Raw genomic sequence first — 18,154 nt, forward strand, 5'->3', positions numbered from 1 at the left:
AGCTTGCTGCTGCTTGTCATTTAATTCAAATACAAAAACAGGAAGACCCGTGACAGATACCCCAACTCAGGTTAACTTGTAAACAGGACAACATGGGAAGAGTTCAAACAGAAGAAGTTACAGACAAACTGCAATTTTTCCGGCTGTGTCCCTCTGGCCCTGCATCCCAGAAAGGATAGGGGACTTTGCTCTTTGGGGGATGAAGAGGGTGGATCTAGTGGTTTTTTTTTTTTTTTTTTTTGCTTCCTTCTGACAAATGTCCTGGGCCTTGGAGACAGAACTAAAGATACTGGTTTAAGAGATTCCTGGGGTTTGGGGGGAGAGGCGGAAGGGCAGGTTCCCACGGACCGAAAAATTGCAGATTGCTCACAAAACGCAGTCGTGTTTCAAAAAGTACCAAGCTGATGGAAATACCGTGATTATCTCTACTCGATGATTGCAATACTTGTAAAATGCGCCTATAAATCCGAATATGATTATCGGGTAATTCCATAAAAATTATACGTCTGTCTCTAACAGTTGTTCTACTAAAGCTAAAACTAAAGCTTCATAGACTGCTTCTAGAAGTCAACAACTCCACTGCACAGATGTAAATTTTATACATTTTTTTTTAACTGGTACAAAGAATTTAAGTTTTTATTACTTTCTTTTTTTGGAAAAAAAGAAAAAAATAGAAACAGTGCTTTTTATCACCATTTTATTAATGTTATTTTTCCCTCCCGTAATATAAAAGTCAGCAATGATATCAATAATTTATTATACTGGAAGAAATATAAAAAGAATGCTTGTTGATGGCCTAACTAGTAGCTTTTGCCTAAGTAACTAGCGGCTGGGTGGAATGGTTTAAAGGGTGGGTTTGCCCAGCTTCGTTCGACTCTGTCGCCCAAGTGCCACTAGAAGCAGCCCCTTAACCTCATGACCTTTGGCTTGAACTGGCAATGGGTAACTTAGGACCACTGATACATGATGGTTGGTGCCGTGGGTCATTTAGAGTCATTAGTCACTCCATCTTTTTTTTTTTTTTTTTCCTTTCAGCCAAACCCCGAGTCCCACACCCCAAGCCCCTCCCAACCTTCCCTTTCACAAAATAAAATAATGCAGATGCAGAAAAGAATGACTACGGTAGTCACTTACACTCTTCCCAAACAGCTTAACCCCAGTAGCTTTGTATTCAGCATATATAATTCATTTACAATAATATAGCACTCTGGATATGGCCCTAAACCAGTTTTTATTCATATCTAGCGTCTCTCTAGATCAACCACAGAAACTCCTACAGCCAGCAACCAAACTACGGAACCTTCAGAAATTAAAGACCCACAATATTAAAATACACAGAACAAAATATCTGAGGTATAAGATAAAAAATGTAATTTTTTTCCCTCTTTTTATTTTATTTTTTTTTATTCTTTAGAGTTGCTAAAATGATGCACTACTGCATGTATTGCAATACTCAGGCCTCAGAAAGCTTCCTTTCTCCCCACATTGGAAGGATTTTTATGGTTTTGTCATTTAGTATGGAGCAAAACGGTTGTATCCCCCTCGGTATATACTAGCCTGCAATGAAGAAAGAACGAGACCCACATCATCAGCATGGCTCCTAGTCTTGGCATCAGTCAAGGGTGCAAAAGCATTCTGAAACAAAGCAATTTGAGGGGTGTGTTTTTTACATTTTCCTTTTGCAACATGTGGATCATCAAAAAAAAGTCTAATGTGAAAAACGAGACACTCCAAACCAACCAAAATGGCACCCCTACCCATCCCAGGCTGTTCTTGGAGAGCTAAAGTCAGGGCCAGGCCTGACCAATCCCCCCCACCCCAAAAGATCCTTAGAAAGAAAACCCCTGGAAAAACCAGATTCTGGTCGAGTCCTGTCAGCTGCAGGAGACTCCGGCCATCGGAAGGACTGGCACTGTCTCATGGTGTTCGTTTGCTTATCCATCGACTACTACTCTGTTCCCTTGGGGAAAGCCGAGCTAGAGGGCTACTGAAGGCAGGGATTCAACCCTCCTTTCCAACACGTTCCTCGGGTAGACCAGGTGTGGAAGTGGAGCTGTTGAATGCAGGGCCAGGAGGAAAACCTAAACCTGGTTCTTAGAGCAACCAGCACGGAACCTGATCTCGGGAGGGCAGTGTCCAGGTGCATTGCTTCATGTAGTTACGCTTGGGCAAAACCGTATGTACCCAGATCCCGGTTGGGGGTCTACGTCCCAGCTCCAGGGAACTGTCTGGCCATGGCTTTAAATGGCTATGAGGTGGCACTTAACCATTTTTCTAAAAGTACTGGCGATTCCAATGAATGCCTATGGGAATTTATTTTTAGGATAAGGACTGATATTCTTGATCCAAGCAGAAAACTGCATGCCAAAGCTTTGTAATGATTGCATACGCTCTCACGTGATGGGCACGTCTCGACTGTACTCAAGAGTCTTAGTGCATAGAAGTTTGAACAAGTACAGGCAAATTCACCCACCCTCACCTCCCACTTTTGCCCTCCCCCTTACCCTTCCCCAAACAAAAACCCAGACCCCCCCCAAAAAAACAAAAGACAACCCCCAAACCCAGCTGATTCCTTCTAATTTCTTATGTACTAGGCACACACACAAAGTGTGCCCCTCTGTCTATTTTCTTTCCTGGGCGACTATGACTTTAAACATGAATTGGAAAAGGGGAGGAGAGGCAGGCAGATTCTCAGCTGCCTGACAGCAGAGGCCTGGAAGTGTGCAGCTTAGCTCCTCTGAAGTCTGTGCTGGGGCTGGAACCTTGGGGCTATGTGAATGAGCAGCAAGGGAGGGAAAAAAAAGAAAAAAAAAGTTCTGCATTGACACTGCATTCCGTTAGTGATGGATTTAATTATCAAAATGACTAATTATTCCATTAAGGTAAGTGCTCCGCTAGGTGAGACTTGCAAAATTAGAAATATAATAACTTACATGCACTACATTGCCAAGAAATTAAGACATTTATCAAGTTTACTGGGAGGATTAATGTGGCATTTTAGCTGCTGTTAGCACAAGAGACAAATTCAATTAAGGGAAAGTGAGAGGACGTCAACCGTCAACTCCGACGAAGGTCCCAGCTGGGGGAGGGAAGGGAGGCAGGAAGAAGTGAGGACAAGGAGGAGCTGGTACTCACCATGGCACCAACGCCGTAGGTGGGGGCTGGAGCAAGTGTGTGGTGGTAGGGGTCGGCAGCATAAACTCGTCCGTAACTGCAAGGAAAACAGGTGGAGACTGGTCCGTCACGTGCAATCACAAAGCGATGATGCCAATCACAAAACACGAAATACCAAGGCAATGTGCGGGGGGGTCCTACTCCTCTTAAGGTAAGAAACATTCTACCGATCGCGTTAACGGACAAAGCTATCTGTGCTCAATGCACTCTTTGGTCCACCGATCATGGCGGGTCACCCTGACATGTCCCATATACCTAGTCAGGCACTGCTTAATGATGGAACGGTTTCTGAGAAATGCACTGTTAGGTGGTCTTGTTGCTGGAACATCCTACAGTGTACTGTTTATACCAACGAACTTGACCTTGAGGTCACCTTGTGGTATACAGTCTTTCTACTGTTTTTCCTGTGGCAGGGATTGAACCCAGGACCTCATGCATGCTAGGCAAGTGCTCTACCTCTGAGCTACACCCAGCCACCTCACCTATTATTAATCCCACTTTGAGACAGGGTCTTGAACTTGTGATCCTCCTGCCTCACCTTCCAAAGTAGCTGGGATTATGGGTGTGCCTTACCATGTCCAGCTCAGGTGGTATGATTGTATAGGACTGTTGACGGGTATGTGGTCTGACACAGACTGAAGCGCTGTGGTGTGTGGCTGGCTGTACACATATGCACACCTATGTACACACATACACATACGTCCTCCCACCAGGATACCTGTCTACAAGGCTGTCATAGCTGCCCCAGAGACGGAGGCAGGCAAGAAGAAATAACTCAAAGGAGCAGATTTAAGAAGCCCAATGTCCCCAACTTCTCTATCACCAATCAAACCAGATAGGGTGGATCAGAAGGGTAAAGTGACGCTGTTGGCACAGTTAGTGTCCAATGTCTCGGGATGGGACAGACGCATCCCTCACCCCAGTTTGCTCAGGAATTGGCATCTGACTTGACTTCCATCTTGTCACCTCCTATGTCACCTATCAATGACTGACCAGGTTTGGGGGAGAAAGGCATTTGAATTGATGCATCTTAGGCTCCTCTTTCAGTTTTTCTACCTCTCCCCTCTTTCTTCCTCTGCAGCTGTAGCTTCTAGAAGAGGCTTTAGGATAAAAACAAAGAGGGGATGGGACCAGAGGTGGCGGGTGCCTGCTAAGGGCCTAGAATGAAACCCTGCCGTAAGTCAGAGACTAGGTCAGAGAGCCTGCTTCACTTGCTCTAGGTCACACAGCCAGACGGAATCAGAGCCGACCCTTGGGTCCCAGGGCATCTCTTTGCCTCTTGTCCAACCTCACACGCCCCTCTTGGTTTGACCTGCCACTTAGCTTCTTGGAGTACTTTGAATGGAGCCATTTCAGTGCCGATCAAAGCTGAGACTTGCTCTTAGGCCAGGTGCCTGGAGTCCAACACGGAGACTCGGGCAAGCAATTTAAGGAGAGGGTGCTCTCAAGAGGAGGGCAGGAGGCAGGCAGCAAGTCAAAGCCAGGAGTAAAAGAGAAAGAGGACGTGGCCAGAGCTGGAGACCGGCTCCGACTAGATCCTGTGGATATGGCTGGTGGGTCAGCTCCTTAGGGAAGCATTAGGAGAGCTTCTGTGAAGTGGCTCCCTGGGGCAGAGAGCAGTCTGCCGGAGCAGGGAGGGTGCTACTCCGTTAGCAGCCATCTCTCGCAGCAGCTGGGCACCCGAAAGCCAGGCACCGAGTGGTATCTCAGTGGGTTTTCAACGTTTGACTTTTTTTATTATTATTTTAATGAAGGCAGGGAGCAGAGCAGTGTCCACACCGCCGGCCTTACGCCCATGATGTCCAGTGGGTGCCTACTTCCTCTGGCTTCCCCTCTTTTCCTTCTAACCTCTTTCTTACTAGCTGGTTAGAATGAGGAGGCCACTCAAGGCCTGGGGAGAGCCGAGGGCTGGGGGTGGGAAGGTCCGGGTTTCAGCCCTGCCTTTCCCAGGCTCTTGCTCCCTCCTCCTGCCCAGGTAAGTGCTGGAGGGTCTGACCTGGCCGCTCAGACCCCGGGGCAGGGGAAGGAGAGGGAAGCTGGGCAGGGCACCTTCCCAAGCGCAGACTTGGATCCGATGGGAAGATGGGTTCTACCAGTTCACACCCGCCTGTTCCAACTCCCCAGATTCCCATCTGTCCCCACCAGCCTGGAGCTCAAATAATCCAGACGCGGCTTTCAGCTTCAGCATGGGGTCCTTCGGAGCCTCAACAGCAATGACGGGAAGGGACTCTTCCTTTCTAAAGCGGATCGCTCAAGGAAACTAACAAATGGTCAGCCACTTCTTGCTTTTCTTTCCTGGGACTCCCTTCCAACCATCAAAAACAGCCTTTCACCCAATCTCTCCTGCTCTCTATGAGGAAGGGTAGATGAAAGCCAGGCACCGGGTGAGGGCTGGGGTGGTGGCTCAGCGGTAGAGCACTTGCCTAGCAAGTGTGAGGCCCTGGGTTCCATCCTCAGCACCACATAAAAACAAAAATAAAGTAAAGGTAATGTGTCCAACGACAACTAAAAAATAAATATTAAAAAAAGAGAAGGGTGAAAGTTCTCAAAGAACTCAGATAGTCACGGTGCCACTGAAGAGACCTGGGCCTCCACCCACTGACCTAGGAGACTTAAGGAGGGTCCAAGGAAGTCACGCATAGCTGCAGCATTGACCTTCCCTTCATGAGAAAACGGTCTGCCATGGCTCTACAAAAAATCCTCTGAATGGGATCATTTTTGGTGTCCTCTGCATCTGGCAAAGTTGGTGACACGTGCAGAATGTGAACTACAAAGGCAAAATGAAAATCTCTGGGGATTTATCAAGGGATGCCAAGATGCCGTGGGAAGATACAAACCCAAGACAATTGTTATCATGAAGATTTTAATTTGGAGAATGGTCTTACTGTGGCAGAAATTTCCACGTTCTTAGGAGACGCCATAGTGGCAGTGTGGATGTACTTAATGAGGATGCAGGTCCTACCTTCTCCTTCTGCGTACTTTAATGGTGAATCCTTATTGGACGCTAACTCTGGGCATCATTTCAACCTTTGCAGAAAACCCAAGGTAACAATTTGGCAGTATTCGCTTCCAAGGCGGAAGAAAATACAGCAGCGCTGAACTATTCCTCGCAAATGAGTAGGGCTCCTTGTCTCCTCGGGGTGACCTCTACCTTCAGAATCCGATGGTTTTATTATGATTAATAAATTTCATTTCCACAGAGGAAAAGGGACCATGTCAGCTCAAGCTGAAAGCAAGGAGGCTTCTTTTCAAATGCTAATTTCTAAACACGCCCTTGTAGGACACGACAATTTAGACACAAGGTTATTAGGGAAGATGTGCACGTGGGCTCTGCTTCTGCAGCAGATACGCCAGGCCCCTCAGCAACCTGATGTCCTCAGCATGGGCTAAGCACAGTGAAGAGGGAGAGCAGAAATTCCCCAGATCTCTCCAGGAATCAGGGAAGAATGTCTCCTGATGGGGTCATCCCCATGCAAAGCGGGCAGCTCTGCTCTCCCTCGGCCCATCCATCAATGATTCCAGATAAAATCTTGGAAGTGTCCAGGGCGCTCCATGCACTGTAAACTAGTTGGCCATCATAAACCAACTCAAGCACCTTTGGCCAGTTCGGGGACCTTCCAACCAACAGCCATTTACATTTATTATTTACTAAATCTCTCAAATCTATGGGACTGCCCATCCAGCCTTGACCCATCCGTCCATTTCTAATTAAACAGAAATCTACATAAATCCACTATCAGCTCTCTGCATAAAACTCTCAAACGGTGTTCACCTGACCTTAGAAGGTCATCTAAATCTAGGTGATCCCCTGTCCTTCTCTCCCTCTGTGCGTCCAGTGCTCAGGCACACTGGCCCCTTGAACAGTCCTTGCACACGTGGACAGCCGGCTGTCTCTCGGGCCTGGACCCCTGCTCTCCTTCCGCCTCAGCTGCTTCTTTTCAACCTCCATGTCCCAGATCTAACGTCCCCTCCTCCGAGCGATGGCTCTTTCTCTGGCCACTTCCTCTTAAGAACACTTTTCAACCTTCTTCCCAGTCCCTGGTGACATTCAGCAAATCCCTCATCACTTCTTTTCTCTCTCTGAATGTTGACCTTCCTCCCAACCCAGGGGGGCTCTGGGGCCCCACGTGTCTGGGGTGACGTCTGTTTTGTCTACTCTTGAGTGAAGGAGGACAAGGGCCATGCAGGTGGCAGGGCACAAGGGAGGCCACAACGGGGCAGGTGGTGGGGACAGAAGAGGGCCTTGGAGACACTTGAACCATGGCCACAGCTCCATCCCGGGGATCTAACAGGAGATTCCACCGCTGGGATCCATCAGACGACTCCATCAGTGAGATCCAGCAGGAGACCCTACCAGGACCTATCAGGAGATCCTACCAGTGGGATCTATCAGGCTCCTTGTGGAATACGTCAGGAGCTTCTCTCTGGGATGGGTCAGGAGCTTCTATCAGTAGGAAGGTTCTTTCCAATAGGCTTTCAGAAGGTTCTAAGTCAGTGGCTCCCAGACTTTCAAAACCCTTGAAGGTATTCAGAAGAAAGGTTTCTGGGGTCTCTAGAAACACAGAACATGGAACTTCACATCGTCCCAGGAGGGCTCACCGGCCAAGAAGAGTTCATCAAAACCCTTTAAGGGAAAACCGAACAAGGAACTCCAAGACGACGGCTCTGCTGGCTGGGCCTCCACAGCCGTCAGCAACCCCTTGCCACAACCCCTCTCCTCTGAGCTCCCAAACATGTTAAAACCAGGGGGCAAGCCGCGAACCCAGGGAGAGCCGTGGGCCGGGCCGGAACAGGCCGCACGCAGGCTGCTGCATGCCCTCACTCCCCTGCCCAGCCCCGGCCACCTCACTGGTGAAACGCCCTTCCCTGCCGGATTCAGAGAAAGTGCAGGAGTAGAAACCAGGTGCGTTGTAAAGCCCCCACAGACACAGGCAACGGTGCTGCCAGGCTCCTCACGCCCCCCGGGGACCTGAGAGGCCCTGCCTGGCGTGCCTGCGCGCAGCCCCGGCAATCGCACTGGAGGGGAGGTCTATCTGATTTATGAGTCACAGATGTAGTTCAGATTGCTGCACTTGAACTTGAGGTTATGCTGGAGTGAAGTGAATGAGCCTGCTGCCTCTGAGTGGGGAACAGGAACCCGTGTTTGTTGAAGTGCTTTGTCAGCTCCACCGAGAAGTGTGAATACCGCTCGTTATTAACGCTTTCAACAGGGAGTTCAGAGGAGCTGGGTGCCACTGAGACACAGCGGGCCTGGGCCGGTGTCCCACTCTAGGGTTTGGGCAGCCCCATGGTTTGCTTCCAAGAACAGGGTATCAATTCCACCCCATCTTTCAATACTAAGGGAATGCCCTTAGCATGACCTCCCCATGACTCCTGTCCTGGAGACTACTGGGGGATATCCACAGGGGGCAGAAAGATGGACAAAATATGCTCATCCCTCAGACGAAGGTCACAGGGTAGTGTTGACATCCCTCTCGCATCAAGAGGGCAGGCAGGCCTCCGGCCTCCCACACAGGAAGGGCTGCGGGATGTGCATTCAAAGTGGGGTACCTCCCAGAGGGGGTCCAGAAAGTCTCCGTGCCCCTCTTTCCCTTTTTTTTTTCTTTGTCTGCCAAGGGATGCTCCAGCACTGACCCTACATCCCCACCTGCCCAGGCTGGCCTCAGACTTGCAATCCTCCTGCCTCAGCCTCCTGAGTTGCTGGGATTACAGGCATGAGCCACCATGCGTGGCTGGCCCTACTTTTTTCTCTCTAGACTATTGTCTATAAAGTGTGTAGGAGACAGAACCCATGCAACCACCACACTGACTGCATGGGAGCCCAGGGGTTCTAACACCTGCTGTTCAGAGAGCCAAGGTTTAGCTAGGGATGTTCTCTTTGATTTCTCTTAACCAAGCCCCTTGACTGGGCCCAGCGTCCAGCCTGGTGGGGGCTCTCCGTGGCACGGGGGAGAAGGGAAACATCACAAGCTATTTGTACCTAAGAGGAAGTGATTCCCATCCCATCTGGATAACCATCCTACTACCCTCATTTGGGGGGATTTGGGGACCTTTCCCAATGAAAACCAAGTGACTGCTGAAGGAAAACCCTCCGGCTTGTGTCACTGCTGGTATAATTCCCTGCTGAGTTGTGGCTTCCCCCATCCACAGGTGACATGGCAGGAATGCGTGGCCCCGGCCACACCTTCTTGTGTTGGGTCAGACACTCTTGGCAATTCCCAGTGGCTAGAGACTACAGGGAGCACCAGCCAGGGAGAGGACTGAGAAGACCAGGCAGCGGACCCGTGGCTTTCACACCCCACTCTCCTTGGTAACCTCACAGCTTCTGTCCGTGACCCAGCCACCACAGGCCACCTCTGTACTCATCACTAAGCCTCCATGCAGCCACACAGCACAGAAACCCCAGCCTCCCGCACAGGCCCATGGCTTCTGACAAGTGCCCTGGCCATCTCATGACCACAGCATCTAACAGGGCCCTTTGGTCCATGGGGTTTCTCTGAATCCAGGATGACAACAAACCAACAAAACAAACCCCTCACTCTAAAGGTGGAAGAAGTGTAGCTCAGAACCTGGGCTTCCACGGAAGGTCTTTCAAATCCCTGGCTCAGGGCCTCTTGGTATATTGCTGAAATGAAGGGTCATCCCCTCATCCCTGTACAAATGGATATCTACCAAATCCCAGACTTTAAGGCTTTAAGGTCTGGGAGACTATAGTCAGACTATAGTGAGACTACAGTGTGACCAGTTTGACAAGATGCTGGGGGTACTAATGGCCAAGACTGTGGGCAGATCTTCCAGGGACCATGGTCAATCTTTATCCCCCATGCAGAAGAGCTGCTGACCATCAGCCTGCTTCGTCCCTGCAGGATGATCGGAGAGAATTTTCCAGAATCCCCAGCCACACATTCTGGTTTTCTATAATAGGGAAAAGACCCTCCCAAAAGTATTAAGGTGAGAATTGCTTGGGTGGACAGGGAGTGATGTTGGGGTGCAGTGGTCAGCAGGGAGGGGGGCTGTTCAGCTTCTCATGCAGGGCCAGCTGAAGCCTGGGCCTCACATGTCAGTTGGTCAGCTCAGCTCAGGGAAGGCACCCATGAGGAGGTGCACCCATGAGGAGGTGCACCCACGAGGAGGCGCACCCACGAGGAGGTGCTTCTCTGTGCCTGCTGCAGCCTCCTCCTGGTTCCAGTGACTTCAACCTTTACAGACAAGGAGGAAACCAAGTCCTTGTGTTCTAAAAGCTTCTCAAGATACACAGTCCCATAACCCAAAACACCTAGGAAACACCTCCAAATGCAGCAGAACCCTTGAAAAGTACACAAGCGGAGGTGAGAGAATTTCTCCATTCATCTCCGCACGGCTCTTTCTGAATTCTACTGCTCACTTCCTTAGCAAGGCTCGAAAGGCATCACCTTCAGGAACCACTCAGCACAGCTCTCAGTCACGATTTTCCCACCCAGAAGCAGGAGGGAAAGTGCCTTCTGAGCTTGTTAGCATCTACCTGGAAGCCAGAGAATTCGTTTTTGCACACGGGCCCCTGTCACACATCTGAACTGTAGGTACATAAAAGCACACGTAAATCCAGCATCTACAGAATCAAAAAGAATGAGATCTTACATTCATGGCAATCGGATAGCATCACTCTGTCTCTGCCCTCTCAAAGCCTCCTCCAAATATGAATTCCAAGGGAGCAGATTTGGGGTTAAGAGCCTTGACTGTGGGTTCATCAGAATAGAGAGGCAGCAGTCACTCCCACTCTTGGCCATACAATCCACCCACTCCGCCATGCCTCCTCCAATAACGGAGCCACTTTAAGGCAAGTGGTACACTCTTTAAGGCAAGCTCAAGACCATACTCCTCCTAGAAATCCTGTTTTACTTTCTGCATGTCAACTGCTGCGGTACCAAAATCAGTAGGAATTTCCCATCATGCTCTGAAATCACCATGGCACCCTAGTGGCCGTTTGAGCCACATGGGGGATCACAAAGGGGTTTGCATCTTTTATGAACTCTTTAATACCCCTGCAGACAAGTAGGGTTGAGCAGCAGTAGCTAAGGATTCCTCAGGGTCAGAGTTCACAGAGTCAAATCTGCCTCTGCTGCTTCTGTGCTGAATAACCTCGGAAAGCAGTGTCTCTCTCTCCAGCAGGGAACGCAGAAGCCAACGTGCATCCTGACGGGGTGGGGCTGCCCTGAGGGTGAGGTGCTGGTTACTGATCACTGGCTACTTAGTAACTGAACAAGTGTTAGTGACGGATTGGGACTGAGACTTCTATAGCTCTCCTGCACGTGTGATGACCAGACACTGCAGTAGAGCCCCTGGAGTGTGTATGTTCGACTCCAGGCTGCATTGACCATGGACCATCCTGGACCCCCAGTGCCCCACGCAAACAGATCAAAGGTCCTGAGAGATGACAAGCATGAAAGAAGTAGGTCTGGACACGGATCCCCAAGGAGGAATATCCCCTTCCATAGCATGCATATGCGTGCACACACACACACACACACACACACACTCAAACACTCACACTCACACTCTTACTTGGAGGCAAAATTAAAACAAAGGAACACACTGTCAGTGAATGAAAACATGACTCTGTGAACTGTCCCACAGAAATAGAATGAAAGCCACCTGTGTGAGCCCCGTGTGTCGTTTTAATGTTCACAGCAGCCATATTTAGAAAAGTAAAAAGAAACAGGTAAAATTTATTCTTATATTTTTATTCATCTTGATATAGTCCAACTATTATCATTTCAATGTGTGATTCACATACAATTATCAATGAAATACTTCACCTAGCCTTTGAATGCTAAGTTTTGGAAATCCACTGTGCTTTACACGTATAACCCGTGGCACGGTGGCCCAGCCCATTTCAAGAGTTCAGTGCCTCGTGTCACTGGAGGTCATCAGAATAGTCTGGAAAGCCTTCCCACCTGCTTTCTGTTGGATAGAAAGACTCCACTGAGCACTAGTGTTTCCCAAGGTGGGATCTGCACACTCCTCCATGGCACTCTCTGGGGAAATTGTCAGAGGGCAGAATTTTAGGCACAGATTCGGGAATCTGGGGGTATGGAATGGGCTCTGCATTTGCAATAAGTTTTGCATGGATTTTCAGGCACTCCTCCAAAATTTGATGACTACTATTTTATATTTTTATTAATTTTGCACTGATACACCATTCTATTCAGGCTAATTCAGGGCAGTCTAGATGTCTTTAGTTTTTACAAATAAATGGATGAGAACAATTTACTCTTATATTCTTGCATACAACAATCTCAGAACAGTGCTGTACACAGTAAGCTTATAATAAATGCAATCATCCCTTGTGCGGAGTTTCTTTGCTTGTATGCTCTGGTGGCACCCGGTACTTCCCCTAGCAAGAAACCCCGCACTTCGTTGGAAACAGACCAATTAACCACAAATCAATTTGCTGAATGACAACTTTGCTGAATAAGCAAATCACCCAAATGCGGGGAAGACAGATGGGACTTGCTGAAGGGTCAATGAGAGGAATGGCCAATTTGGAAATTTCTTCTCAATGTTATCTTGAAGTTTTGTTGCAATCGCGTGCGTGTGTGTGCACATTCAGGGGAGATAGATGGACAGAAGAGGCCGCACACCCCCCTAGGCTCCTGAACTTGACAGCTACTGCTTTTCTATTTAGTAACCCTTGCCCCACAGGGGACAGTTGAGTGAGCTCCCCATAGGGGACAGTTTCAGCAGCTTCTGCAGAGGCGTTCACAGCTGCCTACCCTTACACCACGGGGCTCTGTCTTGCGTTAACTGGGAACTGGGACTGTGTCTCAGGTTTGCTTCTTGTGCCACCATGATATGGGGTTCTGGTCTTGCTACTGGAGAGAGCCCCAGCCTCCACCTGTACTCAACACACACACACACACACACACACCACACACACACACACACACACACCATCCCAGCTGGGAACCTCCTACCTGGGACTGGCAAAACTGACTAGCTCAAGTTGTCTGGTAGTTTTAGGGTCATTGATGTTCAGCCATGGATTCCCAACAACAAATGTGTTTGGTAGGCTGACCCGGAGCACACCGCACCTGTTCAACCCTCTGTCCCTGTTATGCACATCAGGCTCTCTGGCCTGGCATCTGACCTAGGCCAAACCCTGCACCTAAAGAAGACCCCGCCCTGGACACAGGAGCAATTGGCCTACACCTGCTGCCCAACGGGGACAGGTCCAGTTAAGCAAACACCCTCCAGTGCCCGTGGGCTTCCTCAAAATGTTAGCAAAAGTGCCTTCCAGGGAAAAGATGATACTTTTCTAGAGGAAAGAGAGCACAGCGGGAGAAAGGGGTACCCCACCCGGAAGCAGAAAGTCAAGGAAGGTCAGGATAGAGGGGCAGTAGGGCCAGGGTGACCCTGTGAATGAGCTTTGGCTCCTGAAGGCCTCTAGGGCGGCTCTGGGCTGGTTCAGACCTCTGGGTCTGAGCCTTTCCTTTTCTTTCTTGATCTTCAAAACTGGGATGATGCTACCATCCAGCTCCGCGGTCTGTCCTGAGACTCTGTCTTTACACACACGCACACATCCATCTGCTCGTGCACACGTGTGCCCAAGCACGCACGGGCCGAACGTGTAACACCTGCCAGTGTGGAATTTGCTCAGCAAACAACAGCACGTTCTTGCCACACCCTGAGGATTCAGTCAAGCCTGGGCAGGGACCATGACTGCAGGGAGCAGGGACTCCCTCCCCACTGTGACTAAAGCCTTGGCACACTAGGAAGTCACTCATGCAGACTCAGAGAAGAGAGCATGGACACCTAACGCAGACTGCAACTGCCAACCTTCCAGCATGTTCTATCTGTTCTCCCATCAAAATCCAGGAAACCACTTCCCGAATTACACAGCCATGGTGCCCACCCCGGCTCTTGTGGCTCCTCTCTGGACAGCTGCAAGAGGGACCCTTCTGCTCTGACCATATGGCCGTCTGGTCTCCACAAAGCATCTAACCAACCACTTAAAAATCCAAGTCAGATGCAGTGTGACCCTCCCAAGCCCTCCCATGACACCTAAAGTAAAACTCCAAACACGTCCATGGGCGCCAAGATCCACCTGCTCTGAGCCCTGGCTGACCCTCGGATACCATCTCTAAAACACTTGTACTCACATGTTACAGCCTCACAGCGTGGAACTCTCAAGCATGCCTCGAACCCAGGGCCTCTGCACTCGCTGCCAGCTCAACCTGAATCACTCCCAACTTTGTAACTGTTGACCTGGCCTTCACTCAGGCCCCTGCTCCAATGTCGGGCCTCAGAGAGCCTTCTCAGATCTGAATCTGACATGGCCTTACACTCCAGGTTCTGGCTCTCCCCCGCTGTGTGGCTCATTGACCCTGTCTAGCTTCACGGACAAGCGAACCCTGTGCTCGCTCATATGCATGCTGGGGTCTGCTCTCTACGAGAAGGGAGATGCTTCCCCTGGGGTCTTCTCCTGACTGATGTAAGGCTGGGACCTCAGAGCTCAGCACGATTCCTTGCACACGGCTCTGGCTCCATAGGTGATGATGGACTCCAGTGAATTTCCAGCCTCACATCCAAATCAGTACCTTCCTTTTCAATCTCCATTCTCATGCAGGACCTGACCACTCTGCTTCAGCCACCAGCCCAGCCTGGAAAAGTTCTAGTAAACCAAGAGGCAGGGAGACTTGGAGTCTAACAAGACGGGAAAAACATTTGCCCCTTGGCCATGTCCTGCAGAATCTAAGTCCTGGAGACTCTTGATGCCACAAAACAGGTACTCTTCTGCCCTGCTCTTAAAGGGACAGTGCCCAGTGGTGCCCTTTATCACAAAATAAAGCAAAACAAGCAATACCATTGTTGCAACACTGACTTAGAAAACCAGTGTCCCTGTAAACACAGTCTCACAATCCACTAATGCTAAGGAAAAGCGTTTATCCTACGTGGCCAACCAAAGCAAAATGGGCATTTTGGCATACTTTGCAAAAATCTCCAGTAAGAACTGTCACTTTGCCTTGGGGAACTTCAAGGAAGCCCTGGATGCTGTCATTGCTCCTGCCTAATGGTTTTCATCTCCCCGTCTCTACCCTAAGTCACGACAGGACTGTCTGGGCTGCTCTGATGGCAGTGTTGCTGCAAGAGCACATCTTCATAAGACTCTCGGGGCATAAAATCCAGCATGCGCCCCCTCCCACAGATTTGAAGCATTGTGTTGGTTTCTTTCTCCACATGAAAAGAGACACCTTGACTTTAGCCAAACCCTGGTGTTTGCAGATATCAGGGGTGTTTGCACCAGGAGACGAGATCCTGGCACGGGTGCTGTGTGCAGTGTGGGTGGGCTGGGTCCCAGCACAGAGAGGAGGAAGCCCCGGAAGACCCTCACTTCACTGCAGGGCTGATGCCTCTTTCCCACTATGGACTGGGGTGAGATGGGTGTCTCCGTTTTCATGCTCGATTCAAAATTCAGAGTTCCAACGGAACCTTCTGAAGCCCACGACATGTTATCAATGTGACCATCAGAGGGCGAGGGATCTCTCTATCAATTTGAAATGTGATCAATAGCAATTCATTAAGAATTCACTGAGCGGCCATTTGGAATTGAATAAGGTGGGTGCAACCCCCTGCTGTCCTCATACACATGTTCACTGCCGTCGCTCCTTTGGGAATCTGATGTGTGGGTCACTTGCTGACATGGCAGGGTTTGTTAAGTGGTGGGATGAAAGCAGGTTCTATATTTTAGGTTGTGACATTTCAGTGTTGGGTCTCTGATGTCAAAATACAGTCTAAGACACCCTGGAGCCCGCACAGAGTTTCACAGGGAAGTCAGAAGCTCTAGAACCCAGCCCGTCCACAGATTTAAGCCTGTGTACAGAGCACCCCGACTTCTGGCCTGCACCTTCCCCTGAGGGGTGTGTGCCCCTCTTTTAAGGCTCTGAACCTCAGACTATTCTGGCAGCCCAGGAACACTCCCCTGCCACTCCCAGAAGGGCCAATTACAAGTGACCTGATGCTGTGAGGTGTTAGTGGAGTGCTAGGATGTCACCACCGCTCACAGGGAGAAGCGGAGGCTTCTTTAAGGCTGGGGATGGAAGTGGGGAAACTGCACGGTCATTGTCAAAGGGATTTCGTACAAACGGAGTCAGCAAATTGCTTTAAAAAAATCAGCATGCAAATGTTCTTTGGAACTCGAGGGGTCAGACTTCACACCATTAAATGTGCTGAGACCAACTCTTTAAGTGAAATGATGCAGAGTTTGGGGGTGGTCCTGCCTGTGGGGACAGAGAGGACCGGGGGCATTTTCCTAACCCTGTCCTTCCTCTCATTCACTCTCACCAAAGACTCCAAACAGGGAGAGGAGCATTAGCAAGCAAGCTTTTTTACTGCTTCATTGACAACGGTGGCTGGTAACAGATGAGGGTCTATTTGTAAGCTCGGGCTTAATGTCTGCTTTTGAAGGTCCTGGCATGCTCAGCCAGCAATGGATGAGCTGTTAGGTCCTCCCTCGTTGGCCAAGAGCAACACACTGGCAAGATTTCCTAGTAATTATTTTGGTTATAATTTAGGCCTTAAAACCAAAAAAGAAAAAGGAAACAAAAAAAGAAAGAAAGAAAAAGGAAAAAAAAAAGAAATCTGGTATTAGTTAAGACACTCACCTATCTTGGCATTTAATCAAGTAATACCATGCTAACAAAAGTACAAATGGATCGTTCTGAACCACATCAAAGCAAAAAGACAGGCGTCATTTTGATGGACATGTCATGCAACTATGCAGTTTCCATTGGTCAGTGTGCTGAATTCAAACCCCAAAAACCTTTGTCTAAGTCCTGTGACTTGAGGTATGTTTTGAAGGAAAGGAAATGGAGGATCTTCAGCTAATAGAATGAAGATCCCCTTCTTATAAGACAAAGATAATTACACTTCTCAATGCCTCTGGCTTTATAGATGCAGCCTGTTAGGTCCTATGATATTCTTCAAAGATCCCCAATAATTCACATTTCAGTCTCTGTGAACCCAGATATAATGCGTTAAAAAAAAACATGGAAGTCACAAGTCTCTGTCCCTAATCTCCCCTGATCAGTATTTCACCATAAGAATACTGATTACACCGTGAGGTTTTAATGTAGATTCATTCAACATAGTCTTATTTTTTTTCTGGACCATGTATTTTTAAAATCAGAAATAAAAGCATCAACGTTAGCAAAATAACTAATGTCTTTTTAGATGGCAGAGCCTGCAGGCTTCAGCTATACTCCAAAGGTCTATGATCTTTCTTTCTTTCACTAAACTTTTCTAGAGTGACCAACTGCAGCATGTGAAGAAGGGGGGAAAAAAAGGATATTGAGACTTGGATGGATGCATCAAGAAGTAGCAATGTTTTTTTTACCTGCAGAGGTGTTACAAGAAATTTCATCTGCTGCAACGAAGACGAACTGATTTCTGGAAGAGAAGATAAGATTCACAATACTGCTCGCTCAGGGGGGAATGTGCTCTCTGCCAGTTGGTTCGATGTGGACAGATGCGGGCAGGGAAGGGTGCTGCGTGGGAATGTAATGGACCTCGGACTCGAGAGCTTGGAAAGACTGTGGAGCAGGCATGCGGGACCTCTTACACCAGCTCATGGGGTGTCAGAGTGTGGGTCATGTACAAGCTGTGGCGTCAGAGTATTAATACTGTGTGTTACCAGACGTCATGCCAGGGTGGGCTCTAAGGCCAGAGCAGCTGGAACTGTGCTTATGTGGATGTTTATGCTAAGAGGAGATCACAATTAACATATACATATATATGGGTGTACACACATATATATGCTCTCTATTAGGAAAAGAGTCTACTGCAGCTAGCTAGCATCATCACCAAATTCCAGACTTCATTATTATGGTAGACTAGCAAAAATTTTCTTTTTTTTAAAAAAAAAAAAAAAAAAAAAGGAAAGAAAAAGCCATGCTCTCATTCCAGAAGAGAATGTTATATGGTGCCAGGTCGTGGGTAATAATTT

At 48.8% G+C, this 18,154-nt stretch overlaps 1 protein-coding gene across 4 annotated transcripts in view; it reads right to left on the reverse strand.

The window, feature by feature from the left end:
* Nucleotides 1-217: 217 nt before the first annotated feature.
* Rbfox1 (RNA binding fox-1 homolog 1) overlaps nt 218-18,154 on the reverse strand; it is a 303,442-nt gene continuing 285,505 nt past the window's right edge. The window contains exons 12-14 of one of the 4 annotated variants that reach the window (XM_076840766.2): nt 17,546-17,598; nt 3,136-3,211; nt 1,547-1,635 (exon numbers count right to left, since the gene is read on the reverse strand). In XM_076840766.2, the coding sequence (XP_076696881.1) occupies nt 1,635; nt 3,136-3,211; nt 17,546-17,598 (130 nt within the window). In that variant the 3' untranslated portion in view covers nt 1,547-1,634. Of the gene's footprint in view, nt 1,636-2,560; nt 2,770-3,135; nt 3,212-17,545; nt 17,599-18,154 lie in introns of those variants that run through there. The other 3 variants (XM_076840763.2, XM_076840764.2, XM_076840765.2) reach the window with 3 other exon arrangements.

Source organism: Callospermophilus lateralis, chromosome 19 (assembly GCF_048772815.1).
Source record: "Callospermophilus lateralis isolate mCalLat2 chromosome 19, mCalLat2.hap1, whole genome shotgun sequence".
Lineage (NCBI taxonomy): Eukaryota > Metazoa > Chordata > Mammalia > Rodentia > Sciuridae > Callospermophilus > Callospermophilus lateralis.